The 22,778-nt window shown below is 28.7% G+C and overlaps 1 protein-coding gene across 1 annotated transcript in view; it reads left to right on the top strand.

Annotated features, from left to right (window-relative positions):
* The first annotated feature begins 15,629 nt into the window (after window positions 1–15,629).
* The window catches only part of LOC111622554, an 18,294-nt gene continuing 11,145 nt past the window's right edge, over window positions 15,630–22,778 (top strand). The window contains exons 1-2 of the mRNA XM_023364967.1: window positions 15,630–15,745; window positions 18,239–18,512. Coding sequence (XP_023220735.1) covers window positions 18,260–18,512 — 253 coding nt within the window. The 5' untranslated portion in view covers window positions 15,630–15,745; window positions 18,239–18,259. The remainder of the gene's footprint in view (window positions 15,746–18,238; window positions 18,513–22,778) is intronic.

Here is a 22,778-nt window from a genome sequence, read left to right on the forward strand (position 1 = left end):
ACCAACTACCGAACTCTTACCATTTCACATTAATATACTAAACATTAACGCTATAATGTAACGCCCAATATAAGTTAATATTCTCTTTAAGATAATGTAAATATACTTTATCATTACATAAATGATAACATTTACATAATTCATTAAACCACCTTTACTATTTTAATGTATATGTTACAGTCAAAACCCGTTTTTAGTTAGAACGCGTTTTAACTAGTTGAAACTAGTTTATACTGAATGCCTTTGTTAAAACCCGTTTTGTCAAGTTAAAACTAGTTTTAACTCAAATTCATTTTTGACTACAGTAAATTCTAGTTTTAACTAGACAAAACCGGTTTTGTCTAGTTAATTTACTGCTGTATATGTTTTGACTTTAGATAAAACTAGTTTTAACTTTTAACATTAGTTAAAACTAATTTTAGCTACATAAATATGTTTGGGGGAAATAAAGTTATGTATAGTGATTCGGCGGAAGATGCCTAACATTTTGCTTATGAAGAAAATTACAGCGCTAATTTGAGTTTAGGAGCCCTCTAATGAAAATATCATATTCTGGAGTATGTCTTTCAAATAAAAGTTTGGAGTTTATTTTAAAAAATTCTATACTGTGTTTGCAATGACGACTTTTTCACTGTCTGGCATTTTAAGCATCTCACCCCAAGTATCTGGGTGAGATGCCAAATGCCATTAGGGTAAGATAACAAATATAATTGCTTAAAATTAATTTTTGAATTTCTTAACCAAATTTAATTTATTGCATATGTAGTACAAAGTACTTCATAGTAAGTATAACAGCACAGTATAAGTATTGTTAAGTTTCCGCCCGTTCTAACGTGTTCTATAGCTAGCTGAAAGCTTTTTTCAGTCCAAAAACTTTTTTGAGAAGTCCTTATATAATTTCTATGCATATCCTGCAATAAAACGAGAAAACAAAAGTTTATTAAAAATAGGCATATTGGAAATCAATTAACAAAAAATAGGCACGTTACCCCAAGAAAAATGTGGCATATTTTCCATTTGTTGGGGTAAGATGCCTAGTAGAGTCACGTGCTCCAGCATGTCCGATCGGGATCGGCGGTAGCTGACAATGGAAACTTTAGAACCTTAACTACATCACACATTAATTGTTTTTAGCAATTTTTAATAAATTCCATTTTAACTTTTAGTTTAAAATTATTCTAGAAACATTTCACAACAAAAACTTCGTTCTTATCTAGCTTTTATTCTTCTCGGATGTAGAAAATGAAGTAACGGTAGCTAACTACAGCTTTCCGCACTCAATATTGGCCCAACGATTCATCATACAAATACATGACAATATGTGACGTCACCGTTTGAAAATATCAAAAATTAGGCATCTTCCCTTGCTTACCATCTTACCCCGAATCACTCTATGTGTTGCAGTCAAAACCAGTTTTTAGTTAGGATGCGTTTTAACTAGTTAAGACTAGTTTATACTGGATGTCTTTGTTAAAATCCGTTTTGTCTAGTTAAAACTAGAATTTACTGCTAGTCAAAAATGAATTTGAGTTAAAACTAGTTTTAACTAGACAAAACGGGTTTTAACAAGGACATTCAGTATAAACTAGTTTCAACTAGTTAGAACGCGTTCTAACTAAAAACGGGTTTTGACTGTAACATATATATACATTTAAAATAATGTCGAATGGTAAAGTAAATTAATTGTAAAAAAGCACGTGTTTTTACCTTAAAATTGCCGATAGCAATTAAATATATTAATAGGCAATTAAATATATTAATTAACCCGAATTTGCCAAGTATTTAAATCGATTTAAACGATGTAATGAAAACGAATTCTAATATGATAATAAAGGAATTTACTCTTGTTTAGTTTATAAAGGGAGTGAAATTATTATCTCCCTTTCTAATAAGTTTAAATAAAATGAAAATTTTCTCTTACAAAGAGAAGATCCATCAAAAGAATTACTCAGGAAATTGTGTGTGGGATCCTTTTATAATATATTGTTTTCCCTGTTTTATCAATTTTTCTGCCCACCTAATCTACCAGCGATACAAAAGTGTAGAAGATTAATTTATAATAAAGCAATTAATAATTAATTATGTTTTATTATTTTAATTCTATAAATAATACGATTAGATATAATCGAAACTGCAATAACGGCCAACCTCTAAACGACGGCCATTTTTTCATGAATTGCTTTTTTTTCAAATGCTTTAATAACCTCTAAACAAGGACAATTTCTTATATTCTTGCCAGTGGTCGTTGTTCAGAGGTTCTGTATTATTTTAGGCTTATATACAGCTTTTTTTTAAAATAATTTAAAACAAAAATAATTAATTTTAGATGAATTATTTATAAATATTTAATTCGTATAAAACTGAAAATTAAACGTTTTCTTCTCTTAATAGATTTTACTTTCTTACTGTGTTTAATTTAGGCCTATATTTATGAGTTTGCATTCTAAATTTCCTTACTTTTATAATTATAATATTTATTGAAAAATAAAATTTAAATTTCTTTTATTTCGGATAGAAATTCGAACGAAAGTATGTAAACTCTTATTAATTTCCTTCGAAAAATAGAAATTCGCTTCGACAGACGGACGTTTTCTATCATTCCTACACACTTTCTCCCTCACTTTATTGATAATTACACCTTATTAGATTCTATTCTTTATTATAATAAGGTAAATAATTACAATATAAATAAGATAACCATCATCCACATACACACGTCTACGTTGCATAACGATGAAAATAAATGAATATCGGGTTAATTAAATTTAATCGTTTCTAAACCGCCTTTCTCGTAAAAATAATTAATTTTAAAATACTTCTCCTACCGATATTTAAATTTATGGATTAAATTCCCATATTTAAGAAGTCGTTTAAAACAATGGTATGAATGATTCTGGGTTAAGTAGCCTTTGAACTTAGTTAATTGGTTGATAAACTGAATAAATTTTAACCATGAAACTCGCCTCACTAACATGATTTACTGACCTTACAGGTCATTTTCTGCTCTCATTCGTTCTTCGTGTCACAAAAATGCCAGAGCTTCTTTCTAGATATTCTTTCGGATGAATAGTTACGTTGGCAAGATTTAAACTACATTTTTCTTCTCTAAAAATTGATATTTTTACTTGTTCAAACGTAGCTTTAAAACCCATTCCACACTATACTCAATTGACTAAACGGAGATTATTTATAACTCTGGATGATAATTCGATGAAAGAAACTAATTTATATGATTAAATATTAAATATATGCAAATAGAAGAAGAGTTTTTAAAATATAATCTTCGACTCATTTATTATTTAAGACAACAAATTAGTAACAGAAGAGGGAATTTAGTTTTTTTCTTTGGTTTTAAATCTTATTTTTCAGAAGGTTATGAAATACTAAATTACCACTTATAAATTTTAATAAGTCAAGAATTTATATTTTTACACGATATTATAATTTATTCAATTAAATTTAAGTAGAATAATGTTCAGAAAGTAAACATAAATAGTGTCTGGTTACATAAATTTATCTTTTAACTGCGTTAATTATTGAATTGTTTTTATGACTATCGTTCGTCTTCCTTTACAATTAAAGGAAGAAATTAATAATAAATCTCTCGGAAATGTTTTTTTTAAATTAAATTTTATAATATTTTAAACTATATTCGAGTTACTATAGCAATATATTATATATAAAATATATATAAAAAAAAAAGGTTCATTCGTTTAGCCTAGAGCGGATTAGATTTCTTTTATTCTTTTCTTTTTATGATTATAGAATGAACTTTGTTAATGATGTTGATGGTTTAAAATGTTAAATTTGTTTTTAATTATTTTATTTTCGATTTAAATAAAATTATTTTTTTATATTTATTAAAGATGCGAGAGATAAAATTGCCATTGGATGAGATGGGAATTCTTTTTCATGCCACGTTTAAATGAGGTTTGAGATCATAAAATACCAAAATCCAATTAGCAACGTTTTTTTTTGTTTTTTGTATTAAAGTACGTTATGTTAATTTATGTTTTATGAGTTTAACATTAATAATTTTTTTTTCATTATTTTTCGATACATAAATACTTCGTGTAATTTTTTCTTTTAATTTTTAATCGTCGAAAAATTATTTTGTCAGTTTTTCTCAATTGTAAGAGATAAAATAACCGCCCATAAATGTAGTTAATAATTAGTAAATAATAAAAAAAATTATCAGGCGTTTTATTTATTCATTTTTATAAATATCTTTAATTAAAAGAAACAGGCTTTCATGGAGAAAAATTAAAGCAATAAATTAAAAATCGCTTTTAGAGTTAGAAAAATGTGTTTTAATTAATTAAAATACAGTTTTTTTTCCAGCTTTTAATGTTGTCCACGTTTATTTAAAACATGAAAAAAACATTTTAAATTCTATACGATTTTATTTTTAATGTAAAACTCTTATTATTTTTACTGCAAAGTTAATGATAATGTATTTACTAAGTGATGGAGATGATAGAGAAAATGTCATTACAGTTAAGTTTTTAATCGTGGTCTAATGAAAAGTATAAATTACTTTCCGAAAAATATATCTCGTATTAAATATATACTATCGTAATGTTTTAATTGAAACAATAAATTTATATAATTTCTTATAACTTCTCTAAACAGTAAAGTGTTCAGAGAAGGATTCTCTATACTAAGCTCTTTTGGAAAAAGTTAGAAAAGGAAAAGAGCCTATGATAATTTAGCACAGATATATCCTAACTTATTATTTATAACCAAAGAACATTTATCATAGATAAACAAGGTAGAGAGCGTGAATTATCTTCCCTCATCTCATTCCAGTAAGTGTTGGATTAATGAGAAATATCGCTCAACAGATGAAATACAATTGCTTTCGCATCCTTCCGGAAAACATCTCAATTTGTGCTTTCATCCAAATCATTTTCTTAATCAATTATACTTTATTATTCATTAATATGAATTATTTATCTGTTAAAATATATTTTATGTTTAATCAATATATTTTATGACAAGTTACTGAATATATTCTTGAATATTTCGAATTATTTTTAATGATTTCAATATTTTTCCTACTCAAATCTGAAAGTTTTCATTAAGAAATTCTTATTTTTCTAATAAATAATTACATTGTATTTGTATTTTCTATCGAAATCATTCCTACAAGTGTTAATTCAGCAAAGTTTAATATAAAAAAAATTAATTTTTTTTTAATTATAAGGCGCTTAAAATAAATTATATTTGCTTTCTATGAGAATTGTTATAAATAAATAAAAATTCTGAATTAAAAGTATTGTTATGTCTGTGAAACTTTTCCACATCAGCAGTGCTTTTTGAAGTCCTCAGAGAAACAATTTCTTTGTTACACACAGATACTTCCAAATAAATAAATAAATGACTCAATAAATTTTTTATCGTGTTGTCGTCTTCTACTTCAATATCGGTAATCTATTTGCTATAATATCCAATTATACTTTACCAATTTTGTTTAATGTAACATCGGTTTAAGTAGACAAAAAGTGTAGAATTTTAATGATCGACAAGACAAAAATTCTATATAGGTCTATATCTGTATATAATTCACCAAACTTTCAATTTTTTCTACTTAATGATACAATTTTAAATGTCTTTACGCATTTTATATAATGAAAAAGTCTTACTGTATCACTTCCAACAATGAGTTGCGTAACTTTCCCCGTCAATAAAGTTAAAATTGTGTGTATCGCCATCTGTTAGAGAATTTTTATTTTAAAAACTCTTTATAAAATGGCAAAAAGTTTACTTTTGAGGACAGAGAAGAGTTTAATAAAAAAAATTGTAAATGTTAATAACGAATAAAATCGTCATTAAGTCCGATCCCACTCGAGATATGATACATGACCTTTTCTATCTTTCCATCCCCACGACCTTTAACCACCAAAATTTAAAAGTATCAATGCCTTTAATATCAAAACCTCTTTGCAAAATTTCAGAAAGTTTTGACAAAAGGCACAGGAGTTATTAAGCTTCAAAGTGGGCGAACAAAGTCGTGTCCTTCCAGACACACTAACGTCCACACATATAGAAAAAACTCCACGTTTTTTTACATTTGTTGACGTTTCAACGTCCCGAATCCAAAAATAAACATTTTAGAGGGGTATTCTTTGACCGATCTCCATATTTTCCTATTATATAGGCCTATATAACAGCAAGAAAAGTAAAAATTGTTAACAAATTCATACTTAGTGGCTAAAAATGTATTTTTCTTTATGTTAAGTTCTTTCTCTTGTTAATTTATGTAAATTGTAATTAATACTTTGAATTCTCTTGAATAATTAACAGTTTATCTAATTAGTAATTTCGTGAGAAATTTTTTTTTTCTATTGCCTACGTATTCGTAAAAGAAAATCTATTGAGAAATTCATTGATACGAAATCTAATTGAGCATTATTCTCCCTAACGAGAAATTGAAAAGTATATTGTATTTTATTCTCTCTTCTACTTTTTTTTTCTGTAATTTTCTACATTCCGACATTTTATATTTATTTCGATCTTCTTTTTATAGTCGATTCTGTGAAGGTAAAGTAGGAAAACTGTTGCTTTTATATGGGTACAATTCTAACGAAAGTTACTTCCACTGGATATGTTAAGGAAGATATCAATTCAGAGAAGAGATACGTTTCTGCTCTTAAAATAGAAAAATTTACCTTAATAAAATTCTATTTTACTTCGGTGACGTTTCTACTTATGTACTTAACTGATCTCCATTATTTAAAATTTAAAGCATTGTCCATTCTGAGTTATGATACGATCCAATTTAATTGATTGTCACTAGTAAACGTTCATACACCATTGAAAACGTGATTAATATGAAAACTTTATTCTATTTTATCCACTCGAATGTATGAAAAAAAAACAAAGTAAAACAGATATTATTGAAAAAATAAAGAATTATANAATATTTTAAATACAACTTAGAAATACGAAAAAATAGATTTATTATTATTATTATTATTTCATTCTGAAGTATTTTATAAGCGTGAAATAAGTTAGGCGTGCAGGAACTGTGTTGGAATTCTGTTTATGTAATTTGAATTTCGGATAAACAACCGATGCCTTAAGGCGATTTAAAAACGTGTTGTAAGGATTCTCCGAGTTAACGGGTTTCCAGTGACCTGGTCGCCATGTCAGTCAGGTGCTCGCTCCTACAAGAATTGCAGGTTGTGCAGCTGTTACTATCTTCTTAGCTTGTTTGGTCGGAGGTTGAGTTTAAACGAGTTATCTAACTTCGATCGCTTTATAATAGAAAAGTATTCGGTTAAGCTACATTATTATATGTACTGTACTATTATTAATTTATTATTATTATTATTATTATTATTATTCAGAAAAATTTGTTAGAATTTTATTAGTTTATTTTATAAGTGATTCTTAACCTTCTCCTCTGTACTCACCCCTTCAATTTTTGCTTTTTATGCTATTATATATAACAGAGGGAGTATGGCAATCGGATCAAAATATGACTCCCCATGATTTTTCTTTATATTTTTTGACTCGGAGGACCTTGAAACGTCGAGAAATGCATGTATGTGTGCATGTAAGAATGTTAGTTTGTATGTGGGGGGAGCTCACATGCTCACACACACAGACACACTAAAAGAATGGAGTCGTAGCATTCTCTATCCTGTATTTTATCCTAACTAATCGATTAAGAAAGACTTTCCATAACAATTTGCAAAATTATATTGATTCAAAGTTTAAATAGACATATATTTAATACAGTTTTACAGCTTTATTAAAGTAACCGAATGGATGAAACCATTGAACACGAGTAGTTGGTCGCCGGTTTACGCCTCACAAATACTTCACGTGTAAGCACCTAAGTATAGTATAGACCAGTTTCCACAAAATGTCCACCCGAAAAGCACAATTTTGGCGGTTCCTGTCACCTAAATAGAAGCCAGTTCTTTATAGAAAGTCCTCCCCCGTTGGAAGATAGCCCATGTGTTGTTACCTTGCTTTATTTCATATCAATCAGTAGATTTAATAAGATAATTTTTCGCAATTTTTACGTATTTTTTTTTATTATAAATTAAAAATCATATGCGAGTATTTCTTTACATAATTATACATTCAAAGTTTTAAAAATTCATTCTTTTACAGACTAGAAATTTAAGCTAAAAAAAAAAAAAAGAAAATCTAAATCGCATCTTCATTTCTTCTCGGTCATCGAACGAAAAATAACGATCATTTATTACTTTTTTTTATATTTTATGATTATAAAAACGTGAACTAGTATCTTTCCATACAACAAATGATGTACTTTTCTGAATAAAATTTCTTTTTCCGGAAGGTCCGGGTTCGATTCTTGTTTGAAACTAGATTTCACGTTTCTTTTTAATTGAATTTAGAGATTTTTTTTTTAAAAAAGTTTTTACAGAAATTTCTTCAAGAAAAGATAAGTTTCTAGAATCTTGTAATTAAAATAAAGTGTAAATGTGTCTGGTGATAGATTCCACGTCACTACAAATAAGCGAATTGAAGCAGTTGAAAGTCTTAAAAGGTAATTTATCAATCTTCAATCAATTAAGTTTATGGTACATTTAGAGAAATAACTATAATGGAAACAGATTAAGCTATGTAATAATGATAGTGTTATTAAAAGAGGATTAATGGGTTTCCGATTAATTAAATAAGAAACTAGAAAGTAATCATCTATTTCTGGTATGGTCACTTCTGAAATCTTATTAATCACCATTAACAAAATGAACTTTTAAGCCTAATTTCTAATTATCTTTCTGATATTCGGGAAAATTGCTCATCTTTAAGTAAGATTATATCGAATCTAATCATTCATTTGGAGAAATTAATGAGAGTAAGAAAGAAACAAACAGAAGAAAAGTCAATCTACAGAATTCATACTTAATTTAAAGAGTTAAAAATTCAAAAAAAAAATTCCAATAAACTTTTAATTGGAAAGCATGTTTATCCAATTTATTGTGGCATCACTCTAGAATTTTCTTATCTTTTCTATAATCGATGCATCGCACCCATTGTTAAGTGAACGAACGGGAATTGATGGAATCGTATTTCAACTTCGTTAACCAATAGAAAAGACGGAAAAGAATAACATCATTAATTGAATGGAAAAACTGTTTTTCTGTAACTGACGTCACCGGATCCATACCACCTGCCGATCTATGGAATTTGTATGGATGGTGCCCGAAGCTGGGAAGAACTGATGATCAAGTAACGCCTCTTTGAACAGCTACATCATTAGCTAACGGTCATGCTATCCATCGACCATCGGATAAGTTAGGAAATTTTGTTACAGCCCGAAGAAAAATCGTGATACTACAGATAACAAGTTGTAATATCGCACCATTACTGTAACTCTGTATCCTTCTAGCGGGCACGCCCTTAAAATAAATTTCACTTCTCTATACCATCTCCCAATTAATAATTCATCTTTGGCTCGAAAACAATTGATACTTGTTGAATAAAATAGATTTAAATTTATCATTTAGGTTAATTCATAATAATAATAAAGCGAGTTATATTCTTTCTTAATAAAAGAATCGGGTCGCTAATTCTACTAATTCCATTGTCTGGATGCTTACAAAAGCGTGAAAAATATTTCTTTTAACTCATCGGAGATTAGACAAAGATAAATATTTCTGTGGATATTAAAGAATTTTTTTTTTAATGTTTAAAAGAATTATATAATGGCGTGTTTGTTACACTCTTAATATAGGTCACGTTACTCATTTGTAGAAGAAACTAAGCCGTGGGGTTCAAAATTCGATACACGCCCTTGCCTAGTGGCGATCGATGCACAAATTATGCAAATTAGAATTCGAATTGCATTGAAAATAGCACATTTCAATTTCTAACGTTAGCAAAAACAAACGTCTTGTAGTCGTTGGGCGTTAATGCTTCCGTTAAATGTAATATATTTTTCTAATTTTCTTTTCATTAAAATAGATCCAAGTGGCGTATATTATTACGTTTTATTAAAGGTAAAGCCACCGGAAAGATTAAAATAAAGGTTTTCTAGTTAATAGTAATTGAAGAGCTCTTAAATTGTTTACTTTCCACCGAGTTTCTCTTTTCACGTGGTTTGGATTAAGATCGGTATCGCCTTTATTGTTAATAAATTATCCGAAGAAAGGAACCGACTAACGAGGTCAATAGCAAAGAGAAATCAACCGATTCTTAATAATGTTTAAACTTAATATTAAATTTGGAAAAGTAAACAAATCAATCGTAAAACTTCGAAGAAATTTCCATTTCTATGTGTCATTTTGCTTCGTGGAGTTAATGTTTGCATTTCAATTTAATATTATTCTCGCATTTAAAAGCCATAAAAATTAAGTTTTCGTCTCCTGCCTTTGACCAGAAATACTTTGATTGAGACAATATTGAGTTATATTATATCATTCCATTCGCTTTAAGTGAATTTCATCAATCTCTTGTTAATTTTATTTTGGTTTTCTTTAGAATAAAGTTAGACTTCACGTGTTTATCAACAATTTTCTTCATCATATCAACGTAAAAAATAATTTCTCGTCGTGTTTATATCCTTAAAAAATTCCTCATCCTTAGAGAATCTCGATATTAAATGCAATACGAACACGATGTAATACGAATATATTAGTATTTACCTAGGAAATGTTGGTGGAAATATTATATCTTCGAATAATTTATCTTTTTCTGCTTGTGTCTAGGGAAATGGCGTGCATCAAAGAAAATTTTAATTGAAATCTCAAGTATTAAAAAATAAAAACATGTAATATTATCAGCTCGTATGTTCGCAAAATAATTTTAATATCGGAGTTACAGAGATTTTTATCGTTGCTTCTTCGGATAAAACGATAAATAAAAAAATCTCAATTTAATATCAAAGTTTATATTAAACAGAGCATGCAATCAAGTCTTTAATGTTTCGATCATACCTTAATTAAGATATCGATACAATTCTTAATAAAAAGATAAAGGTTAAAGTATATGTTTTTATAAAAAGAAAATGCCTTTTTCTATTTACATTATTATTTTTTTAATAATTTTTACGCTTATACCCGTATGTAGATTATTATAAAATGTAAAAAAGAAAAAAAATTGCCTTTAAAAATAACGTTACAAAAGTCATTCGTTGACTCGAATCGAAATTTTTATTCCCTGACGAAATTAACTATTGAAATTTATGATGAATTTAAGCAATTCACACTGATTTGTACGAGCATCCGAGTTATTTAAAATGCCAATAATTTAGCATAAATTACACTTAATAATCGCACAACAGAGTTAAGTTATTGGCATTTTAAATCCCGAAACAAGTCGTAAACTCGCGTGTATCGATTCTGAGTTATAACTCTTACAATTTATGGATCACTTTATTCAACCGTGGCTTGGACATGCTTCTGTATATATATATATATATATATATATATATATTATTTTTTTCCCTTTTTTTCGATATAATCTGATGCGTTTATCACTCGACAATAAAATATTTACTTTATCCACTCATAAATAAAAATAAACTTTGTACAATATTTATCATAAGAGTTACACTCTCTCTATAAATCATAACTGACTTTGCATATTTGCATTTCAATAGAGGTATTCCTTTCGTGTTTGTTCTGCTTTAAATCAAGCTAAAGAATAACGAATATCAATTTAAATGACAAATAGAGGCAATCAAATATAAAATCCAGATTGAAATTCTGGATTAGGATCACTTACCCTATAGAGATACAAGCATTTTTCACTAAATTATTACAATGTGAAGTCGCATAAACAAAGCAAATAATCTCGTATAAATCAATTGTATTCGTACTCACGCGTGTTTAAAATTTAAATTAGTGATTTTATAATATAAATAAAGGAAATGTAAAGACTTATCCTTTTATAAATTATAAAATATTCAGTTTTAAAACAGTAGTATCTGTGATAATTGTATCAAACGAATACCCTCGATATATAGGAATTTTATGCTAATATTTTCAAATGGCCGATTATTATTGGAGTTTTCAGATGTGAAATAACATTATAAAGCAGAATTTCTTTCTACTTTTTCTTTAAAAAAGAAAATATATATATATATATATTGGTAAGCGCATTATGTATATATCTAACGGTGGAACTCTTAAAATGGCTGGAAATGGGAAAAGAGAGTAACGGTGAAAGTCTATATAACTTAGTGAAATCTCTAAGAAACAGTAATGTAAGTGAAGGCGAATGGGCCGCGGGCGAACAATACACATTCTCTTTTACAGAAAATCATATTTCGAATGGTCTCTTGGCTCTAGGAATATTGTTTACTTCTCTTGCAGTTATTCATTCGTACAATTTATATTTCTTTTTCGTGAGAAAACTTGTAATATACAAATTATAATTCAGGATTAGTCGATTCGGAATACTACAATACGAATTTTATTGTGTAATTGTAACACAACACGAACTCCTAAAAAAAAAGAGCATTATAATCACTCGAATAAGCATTAATGCCTTATTAATTGAATGGTATTTCCTCTTTCTAGCTCTGTTTGCACTGTGAGGGATTTTAACCTCATTCGACAACTAATTAATCCTTTCCTTATTGTGAAAATAACTAATCTTGTTTAATCTTTTATTTTATACCTTGAAAAATTTAATTTAAAAGATAATAAATTTTATATTGTTAAACTTTCAAACAACAGGACAGAGGAAGAGGAGGGAAGAGGGGAGTAGAAGAGCAAAACAAAACAGAAAAAAAAAACAAACAGTACACAATATTTTTAATGTATTTTAAATGTAAATTTTCAGTAGAACAAAGTTAGACGAAGCAGGAAAAAAAAGAGCATTAACCAGAATTAAGGGAATTAAAATTAGATCAAGGTAAAATTATCTTGATAATGCATAAATTATGAAAAATTGATGCCATTTGTTATCGTGAAAATCTTTCCTATTTTCGATTCGTTTAATCATTATAGAAGCTCATTCTGACAAAAGTAGTACAAAAGTAATCATGCGAACAATTTTCATATAAAAATGTAATATGGAGGAAAAAAATTCAATCGAAAAAAGTCAAATAATAGTGAAAGACACGGTTCTAAAATTTCTTTAACGACCATTAGAAGTGGACTAAGTGAAATTACAAGTAGTCGAAATGGTTTTCTGCGCTGTTAAATAGTTACAAAAACGAAAAAAAATAATCTTTTTATAGTAATTCTTTTTAAAATTATTCAGAATAAAAATGTTATAATTAAAATTTCGTTTTGAAATTTTTAAAATTGAATTCATAACGAACAAAAATGAAAATGTTCCGTTAATTACTTAAAAATAATAAATTAAATTACTAATAATAGAATTTTTATAATCTTTTACGAAAAATTCTTTAAATTGTTTCTAATTACCGTGGCATTAATTAATGAGGTTTTGTCAAAAATTTTATAAAACTTCCAATCGATTTTTACGCTATTTTATTTTATTTTATTTATTTATTTTTAATATTTAAAATTATAATTCTAAGATTTGAAGCCGAAAAAAATATTTATTTTTATTATTATTACTAGGGGGGAAAAAACGTGTTAATACAATTCATCACTTTAATGACCCCGCGTACTTTAATGATGATTAAAACATAATATCAATATCATTCACTTAACTTCGAGAAGTAAATTATCTTTTACTGAAGTAGAGAATTATTATTATGTTTTTTTTTTGTTTGTTTTCATCTCGTGGCCTTAATATAGGTCAGGGTCAACATAAATAGACTAAGGTATTGTTTACGTTACGTCAAAAACATACTCCTATCGATCTAATTAATAACAAGTATCGTACTTCTCGTTGTAAAATATTAATAAATTTTGTTTATAAATAATTCTTTGAATTGTAAAAATTTCCTATAAAGTTTAGTGTATCGTTATATTCTCGTAAAGTTTTCCCTTGATGCGTGTTAACGCGTGTCTCGACGATAAAACTATCGAAGGAACACGCGTTAAACACGCTTCAATGGTTCAGATACTCATCACTGACTTCACTAAAATATATATATATTTTTTTAAATTAAAAGATTTTCGTGTCGTTAGTACATATTAGCATTTGATATAAGTATACTACATCATACGTTAGTATATACACGTGATAAACTGTGATAATGATCCTTGGAGGAGCAGAGGATGCTTCGAGTAGATTATCCGAAGATTATCTCTTACAGGCGAATTTTTGTAATTGTAAACACGTATAAATAAGATATATAAATACGTAAATAATAATTTATTTTTCTGTTAAATAATAGTCCAGATTATTATCACTTCTTTAATTTTCCTTGTTTTTATTTTATCGTTTCATCTCTCTCGTTTTTATCTCTGAAATCATTAAGATTTTCCTTCGAATTATATAAAGAAATGTAGAGAAAAATTTACGTGTGACTTAAATATTTTAAATACAACTTAGAAATACGAAAAAATAGATTTATTATTATTATTATTATTTCATTCTGAAGTATTTTATAAGCGTGAAATAAGTTAAGCGTGCAGGAACTGTGTTGAAATTCTGTTTATGTAATTTGAATTTCGGATAAACAACCGATGCCTTAAGGCGATTTAAAAACGTGTTGTAAGGATTCTCCGAGTTAACGGGTTTCCAGTGACCTGGTCGCCATGTCAGTCAGGTGCTCGCTCCTACAAGAATTGCAGGTTGTGCAGCTGTTACTATCTTCTTAGCTTGTTTGGTCGGAGGTTGAGTTTAAACGAGTTATCTAACTTCGATCGCTTTATAATAGAAAAGTATTCGGTTAAGCTACATTATTATATGTACTGTACTATTATTTATAGTGGCAATATTAATGAATCCACGTTACGTTTTCTGGCTTTAAAGAATCGTTAAAAAATTCTTTTTTTTTTAAATTTAGTTTATTTTTTCCTTTCTTTTTCTTAAAAAGAAGCTTTATTTAAATGTATACTTTTCTTTTAAAAAAAACTACTTTTAATATTGATTAAATTTTGTAAGAGAAATCGATCAAGCGCGGAGGGTGAAGAGCAGATGATAGATTAATATGCGAGACAGAATTCAACTTTGGGATTTATCTGTTGTAATCACTGGGAACGATCGATAAGAGATTAGCTTTAAATTTATTCTCAGTCAACCAAACTTAAATTTGTTACATCGGCAGCATTAAAACGAAGAAAATTAACTTTTGCTAAAAATATCCCATTGGGCGCGACATTGATTTAAAGTCGGGGCGATAAAAATCGATATATTGTACATCATTCAACGAATGTCACTGATAAAACGTGCTATTGACACCGTGCAAGACATTCCAAGCCTTCTTAGGAACTGATAAAAAAAAGCAACGTTGATCCGATCGGCATCGAATTTCTCAATTGTGACAGCAGGTAAAGAAAGATTGATAACGCTTACGGACAAATTGCGCACCCCCTTTCTAGCGATTTTTATCGCTCGAATTTCCTACACTCGCCAAGCGATAAACTTACAGAACAAAATAAAAAAAAAAGGCAAAACCCTTTTATTGACGGGTGCCGAATTACAAAACAATTCGTTGGCCTTAAACTGGATAATTATTTATTTACGGTGTCCATTGAATTCGTTCACGAGTTTTGGGGAATCGTAATATCGCTTACGAACGACAGAGGGCAGTTTAGATAACGGAAAGTGAGCCACGTGACGTCACAGAGTGCGTGTTGATAGCGGGCGAGCACATGGCCACTAAGTTAACGAGTAAATAGAAAGCGCTCCTATCGACTCGTCACCGTTTAATCAGTCGATATAATATAAAGTAAGTAATCATTTTAGTGTCTCTCGAAATTATTTTAAACGCGACGAGACTCCCCTCCTCCTCCTCCCAGTTCTAGTGTTTTTCTTTACTAAATCGCCTTTTCCCACGCTAAATTACGTGAATTTATCGTACGCGACACACGGAGGGGATGGAAAATACTGTTAGAAAATTAAATAAAGGACAAAGATGGGCGGTGCGACTACGAGTATTCATTGCTATTAACTTTCCGTGACAGTTGCCTTTACTAATTAATGAACAAATTAATTTTCTACAACAAGACTCGACAATATTATTTTACGTATTAATTAATTAAAAAAAAAAGTAGAGAAAATAGAAGATTTATTCAATTCGAATTGATTTTTATAATATTTGCAAGGCAGTAGAAGTGGGCAAATTCAGTTTGGTGGCAAACTATTCATCGGGGGGTATCCCAATCCGCTTTATCAAGTTCGATATCCGCTTGGTTGGTGACACGTAAAATATCTGTCATCCACAACAAACTCCACATGCTATATAGTCAGTTGTGTGAGAGGAGGTCAAAGCATATTCTAAAATGGCAGGATATGTATAAAGTCGCGTAATCAATAATAAATTGGCCGCATTAAATCACGGAAACATTTTGTAAACTGGCCATGGATTCGGTGAAATCGTGGTAAGTCTCGTTTACTTTCATTTCCTGTATTTATTTTACCCTCCCTTCCCTTATCGATAGAATTAGATACTAAGAATAAATGGGAGATTTTCTAAACTATTTTTAATTAATTAATTAATTAATTTTTTTAAACTGAAAATGGTGGAAATCCGTTCTTCTGTTGAAGTAAATAATCTTCTGTAACGAATCTTTGTTAAGTAGTTTATACGAGATTAACGCGAATTAAATCTAATTATTTTGATTTATATTCGAGAAGTATAATTTAAATTCACTTTCTAGTTTGGTTAATGTTTCGTAACGTTAATCGCGATAATGTTACCGTGATTGGCAATTACTAACGAAGTGTAGCCGATAACAAGAGTCGGACGTTAACCTTAACAGTTCGGTGTTAAGTTTATTTATTTAGATATTAAAATACGACAAATTGGCATGTATTAGAAATAAAAATTGATTTATATTTAGGTACACCATGCCAATTTTAGTCACACGACCTAACCTAGTCGAAAGTTTTTCTCGATATCGATCGCAGTTCTGATCTCTTTCTTTTCTCTGCCCGAAGAAAAAAGAAATAATAATAATTGTGCTTTTCCTATTCCAATGCCCTGGAGTGACTCGTATTTCTGAAAATAAACTCCGTAACAGTTAATTATTTTAATTAAACAAATTTCTGATTTAAAACGCTTCGAAGTTTTACTTTGTAAAAGTGAGAAAATGGGCGTATTTTTTTGTGAAAATTTATATTAAAATTTTCAAATATAATTCTAAATTTATTTTAATTACGGGGTTAAGAATATTTTGTTAGAATTCGAATGAGAAAATTCGAATCCGTCTGAAAAAGAATGCGGAAAGGACACGGCCAAACTAAATTATCTTGTTTAATGTTATACGCTAGAGGCGGACTGGTTCTCGCTTGACTTTCCTTCTTCGCTCACTTCCAAAGACATTTTGACCCGATAGCGAAGTTTGTGTCATCTACTAAATATGCTGAACTCACTCTCCGCCTTCTTCCTTTTCTTTTACCTTTTGATATTGTGACGTCACTGTTTTCGTAGAATCTGAGAATGTTTGCCTCCGGTGTTAACCTTTATTCGCTTAGATTAATAGCGTGACCTTATTAATTTAGAAAAATAAATTCCGTATTCGTTTAATCACAGAAACTTTTTTTCTATTTTAGTAAAGTTATTTATATTATGTAACTTATAAGTTTTTTTTTCTTTCTTTATCATAGACACTGTGTAATAAATGATGTATATCTGGACAACTTACACTCGTATTTAGAACAAAAATGGTTTAAATTTAAGGTTCTGAGACTTATTCGAATTTCGTAAAGTCGTAAAATGGCTTTTACGACTAGCTTTTGTATTAAAATCCTATAGATGTCGATCGAAATGGCGTGACGCGACAAAAGTAGTAAAATCGCCAACACGACAGCATTAAAAGATCATTTTAATACCAATCCTCGTCCTTCTACGACTATATACAATGCCATAATTTTAATTAAACGTATAATTTACTTCGTTCTGTATATATTTTTTCTTTATTTATTTGAGGAAATGTCTTTTCGAATCGCTACGGAGCGAAACGAGTCATAGAAGTTACTATAGAGGAAAGCGTGTAATATGTAATTTGATAAATGACTAATATAAAATTAACCCCCTTAGAAGCATCCTCGTGTTAAAACGGGGACATAACATTAATTTATTAATCGTTGTTGGGTAGGTATTAAACCGGAAGTATTCTCGAAGCGTGAATGAACGCTTCGATGTCCTTGACAATTCATTAATTAATTTATATTTCCTATTTTTTATATCAAATTTATTCGTTCCGATTTTGTTTGGTAGGAAAGAATCTTTTTAAGGAGAATGACGCTTCTGCCACTATTGTTGCTGATCGTAGAAATTAGCATCAGTAGGGGACAGGAGCTACCACGCGATCCCAGTCCCATCATCTACCCGGGACAAGTCAACGTCGGTTTACTCACCTCCATCCATAATCCGACCCGCAATGGGACCAATTGTGGTCGCCTTAGGCAAGGTGCCGTCTTGCAGGCCATGGCAGCAGTTTGGGCAGCCCAACAGGTCAACTTCCGCAAAGAACCGCATGAATTAAACATAGGTAAGTAAGATCGCCTTATAGTTTCGTATAAAATCTTATTAACGCTTAAAATTTCATAAATATAATTCTAGAAACGTGTTAACTATGGATATTATAACGCTCCTCTCTCTCTCTTTTTTTTAAATATAATACAGATCTTTTAAAGTAAGCTTTTAGAGACGTAAATCGCTATCAACAATAATGTTCTCCTTAATTAAATCCCAACGTAATTGTTTTAATTACTACCAACTACCGAACTCTTACCATTTCACATTAATATACTAAACATTAACGCTATAATGTAACGCCCAATATAAGTTAATATTCTCTTTAAGATAATGTAAATATACTTTATCATTACATAAATGATAACATTTACATAATTCATTAAACCACCTTTACTATTTTAATGTATATATACATTTAAAATAATGTCGAATGGTAAAGTAAATTAATTGTAAAAAAGCACGTGTTTTTACCTTAAAATTGCCGATAGCAATTAAATATATTAATAGGCAATTAAATATATTAATTAACCCGAATTTGCCAAGTATTTAAATCGATTTAAACGATGTAATGAAAACGAATTCTAATATGATAATAAAGGAATTTACTCTTGTTTAGTTTATAAAGGGAGTGAAATTATTATCTCCCTTTCTAATAAGTTTAAGTAAAATGAAAATTTTCTCTTACAAAGAGAAGATCCATCAAAAGAATTACTCAGGAAATTGTGTGTGGGATCCTTTTATAATATATTGTTTTCCCTGTTTTATCAATTTTTCTGCCCACCTAATCTACCAGCGATACAAAAGTGTAGAAGATTAATTTATAATAAAGCAATTAATAATTAATTATGTTTTATTATTTTAATTCTATAAATAATACGATTAGATATAATCGAAACTGCAATAACGGCCAACCTCTAAACGACGGCCATTTTTTCATGAATTGCTTTTTTTCAAATGCTTTAATAACCTCTAAACAAGGACAATTTCTTATATTCTTGCCAGTGGTCGTNATTATTTTTTTCCCTTTTTTTCGATATAATCTGATGCGTTTATCACTCGACAATAAAATATTTACTTTATCCACTCATAAATAAAAATAAACTTTGTACAATATTTATCATAAGAGTTACACTCTCTCTATAAATCATAACTGACTTTGCATATTTGCATTTCAATAGAGGTATTCCTTTCGTGTTTGTTCTGCTTTAAATCAAGCTAAAGAATAACGAATATCAATTTAAATGACAAATAGAGGCAATCAAATATAAAATCCAGATTGAAATTCTGGATTAGGATCACTTACCCTATAGAGATACAAGCATTTTTCACTAAATTATTACAATGTGAAGTCGCATAAACAAAGCAAATAATCTCGTATAAATCAATTGTATTCGTACTCACGCGTGTTTAAAATTTAAATTAGTGATTTTATAATATAAATAAAGGAAATGTAAAGACTTATCCTTTTATAAATTATAAAATATTCAGTTTTAAAACAGTAGTATCTGTGATAATTGTATCAAACGAATACCCTCGATATATAGGAATTTTATGCTAATATTTTCAAATGGCCGATTATTATTGGAGTTTTCAGATGTGAAATAACATTATAAAGCAGAATTTCTTTCTACTTTTTCTTTAAAAAAGAAAATATATATATATATATATTGGTAAGCGCATTATGTATATATCTAACGGTGGAACTCTTAAAATGGCTGGAAATGGGAAAAGAGAGTAACGGTGAAAGTCTATATAACTTAGTGAAATCTCTAAGAAACAGTAATGTAAGTGAAGGCGAATGGGCCGCGGGCGAACAATACACATTCTCTTTTACAGAAAATCATATTTCGAATGGTCTCTTGGCTCTAGGAATATTGTTTACTTCTCTTGCAGTTATTCATTCGTACAATTTATATTTCTTTTTCGTGAGAAAACTTGTAATATACAAATTATAATTCAGGATTAGTCGATTCGGAATACTACAATACGAATTTTATTGTGTAATTGTAACACAACACGAACTCCTAAAAAAAAAGAGCATTATAATCACTCGAATAAGCATTAATGCCTTATTAATTGAATGGTATTTCCTCTTTCTAGCTCTGTTTGCACTGTGAGGGATTTTAACCTCATTCGACAACTAATTAATCCTTTCCTTATTGTGAAAATAACTAATCTTGTTTAATCTTTTATTTTATACCTTGAAAAATTTAATTTAAAAGATAATAAATTTTATATTGTTAAACTTTCAAACAACAGGACAGAGGAAGAGGAGGGAAGAGGGGAGTAGAAGAGCAAAACAAAACAGAAAAAAAAAACAAACAGTACACAATATTTTTAATGTATTTTAAATGTAAATTTTCAGTAGAACAAAGTTAGACGAAGCAGGAAAAAAAAGAGCATTAACCAGAATTAAGGGAATTAAAATTAGATCAAGGTAAAATTATCTTGATAATGCATAAATTATGAAAAATTGATGCCATTTGTTATCGTGAAAATCTTTCCTATTTTCGATTCGTTTAATCATTATAGAAGCTCATTCTGACAAAAGTAGTACAAAAGTAATCATGCGAACAATTTTCATATAAAAATGTAATATGGAGGAAAAAAATTCAATCGAAAAAAGTCAAATAATAGTGAAAGACACGGTTCTAAAATTTCTTTAACGACCATTAGAAGTGGACTAAGTGAAATTACAAGTAGTCGAAATGGTTTTCTGCGCTGTTAAATAGTTACAAAAACGAAAAAAAATAATCTTTTTATAGTAATTCTTTTTAAAATTATTCAGAATAAAAATGTTATAATTAAAATTTCGTTTTGAAATTTTTAAAATTGAATTCATAACGAACAAAAATGAAAATGTTCCGTTAATTACTTAAAAATAATAAATTAAATTACTAATAATAGAATTTTTATAATCTTTTACGAAAAATTCTTTAAATTGTTTCTAATTACCGTGGCATTAATTAATGAGGTTTTGTCAAAAATTTTATAAAACTTCCAATCGATTTTTACGCTATTTTATTTTATTTTATTTATTTATTTTTAATATTTAAAATTATAATTCTAAGATTTGAAGCCGAAAAAAATATTTATTTTTATTATTATTACTAGGGGGGAAAAAACGTGTTAATACAATTCATCACTTTAATGACCCCGCGTACTTTAATGATGATTAAAACATAATATCAATATCATTCACTTAACTTCGAGAAGTAAATTATCTTTTACTGAAGTAGAGAATTATTATTATGTTTTTTTTTGTTTGTTTTCATCTCGTGGCCTTAATATAGGTCAGGGTCAACATAAATAGACTAAGGTATTGTTTACGTTACGTCAAAAACATACTCCTATCGATCTAATTAATAACAAGTATCGTACTTCTCGTTGTAAAATATTAATAAATTTTGTTTATAAATAATTCTTTGAATTGTAAAAATTTCCTATAAAGTTTAGTGTATCGTTATATTCTCGTAAAGTTTTCCCTTGATGCGTGTTAACGCGTGTCTCGACGATAAAACTATCGAAGGAACACGCGTTAAACACGCTTCAATGGTTCAGATACTCATCACTGACTTCACTAAAATATATATATATTTTTTTAAATTAAAAGATTTTCGTGTCGTTAGTACATATTAGCATTTGATATAAGTATACTACATCATACGTTAGTATATACACGTGATAAACTGTGATAATGATCCTTGGAGGAGCAGAGGATGCTTCGAGTAGATTATCCGAAGATTATCTCTTACAGGCGAATTTTTGTAATTGTAAACACGTATAAATAAGATATATAAATACGTAAATAATAATTTATTTTTCTGTTAAATAATAGTCCAGATTATTATCACTTCTTTAATTTTCCTTGTTTTTATTTTATCGTTTCATCTCTCTCGTTTTTATCTCTGAAATCATTAAGATTTTCCTTCGAATTATATAAAGAAATGTAGAGAAAAATTTACGTGTGACTTAAATATTTTAAATACAACTTAGAAATACGAAAAAATAGATTTATTATTATTATTTTTATTTTTATTCTGAAGTATTTTATAAGCGTGAAATAAGTTAGGCGTGCAGGAACTGTGTTGGAATTCTGTTTATGTAATTTGAATTTCGGATAAACAACCGATGCCTTAAGGCGATTTAAAAACGTGTTGTAAGGATTCTCCGAGTTAACGGGTTTCCAGTGACCTGGTCGCCATGTCAGTCAGGTGCTCGCTCCTACAAGAATTGCAGGTTGTGCAGCTGTTACTATCTTCTTAGCTTGTTTGGTCGG

The sequence above is a fragment of the Centruroides sculpturatus genome, unplaced genomic scaffold, assembly GCF_000671375.1.
Source record: "Centruroides sculpturatus isolate CEXI.00-Female unplaced genomic scaffold, Cexi_2.0 scaffold345, whole genome shotgun sequence".
Classification (NCBI taxonomy): Eukaryota; Metazoa; Arthropoda; class Arachnida; order Scorpiones; family Buthidae; genus Centruroides; species Centruroides sculpturatus.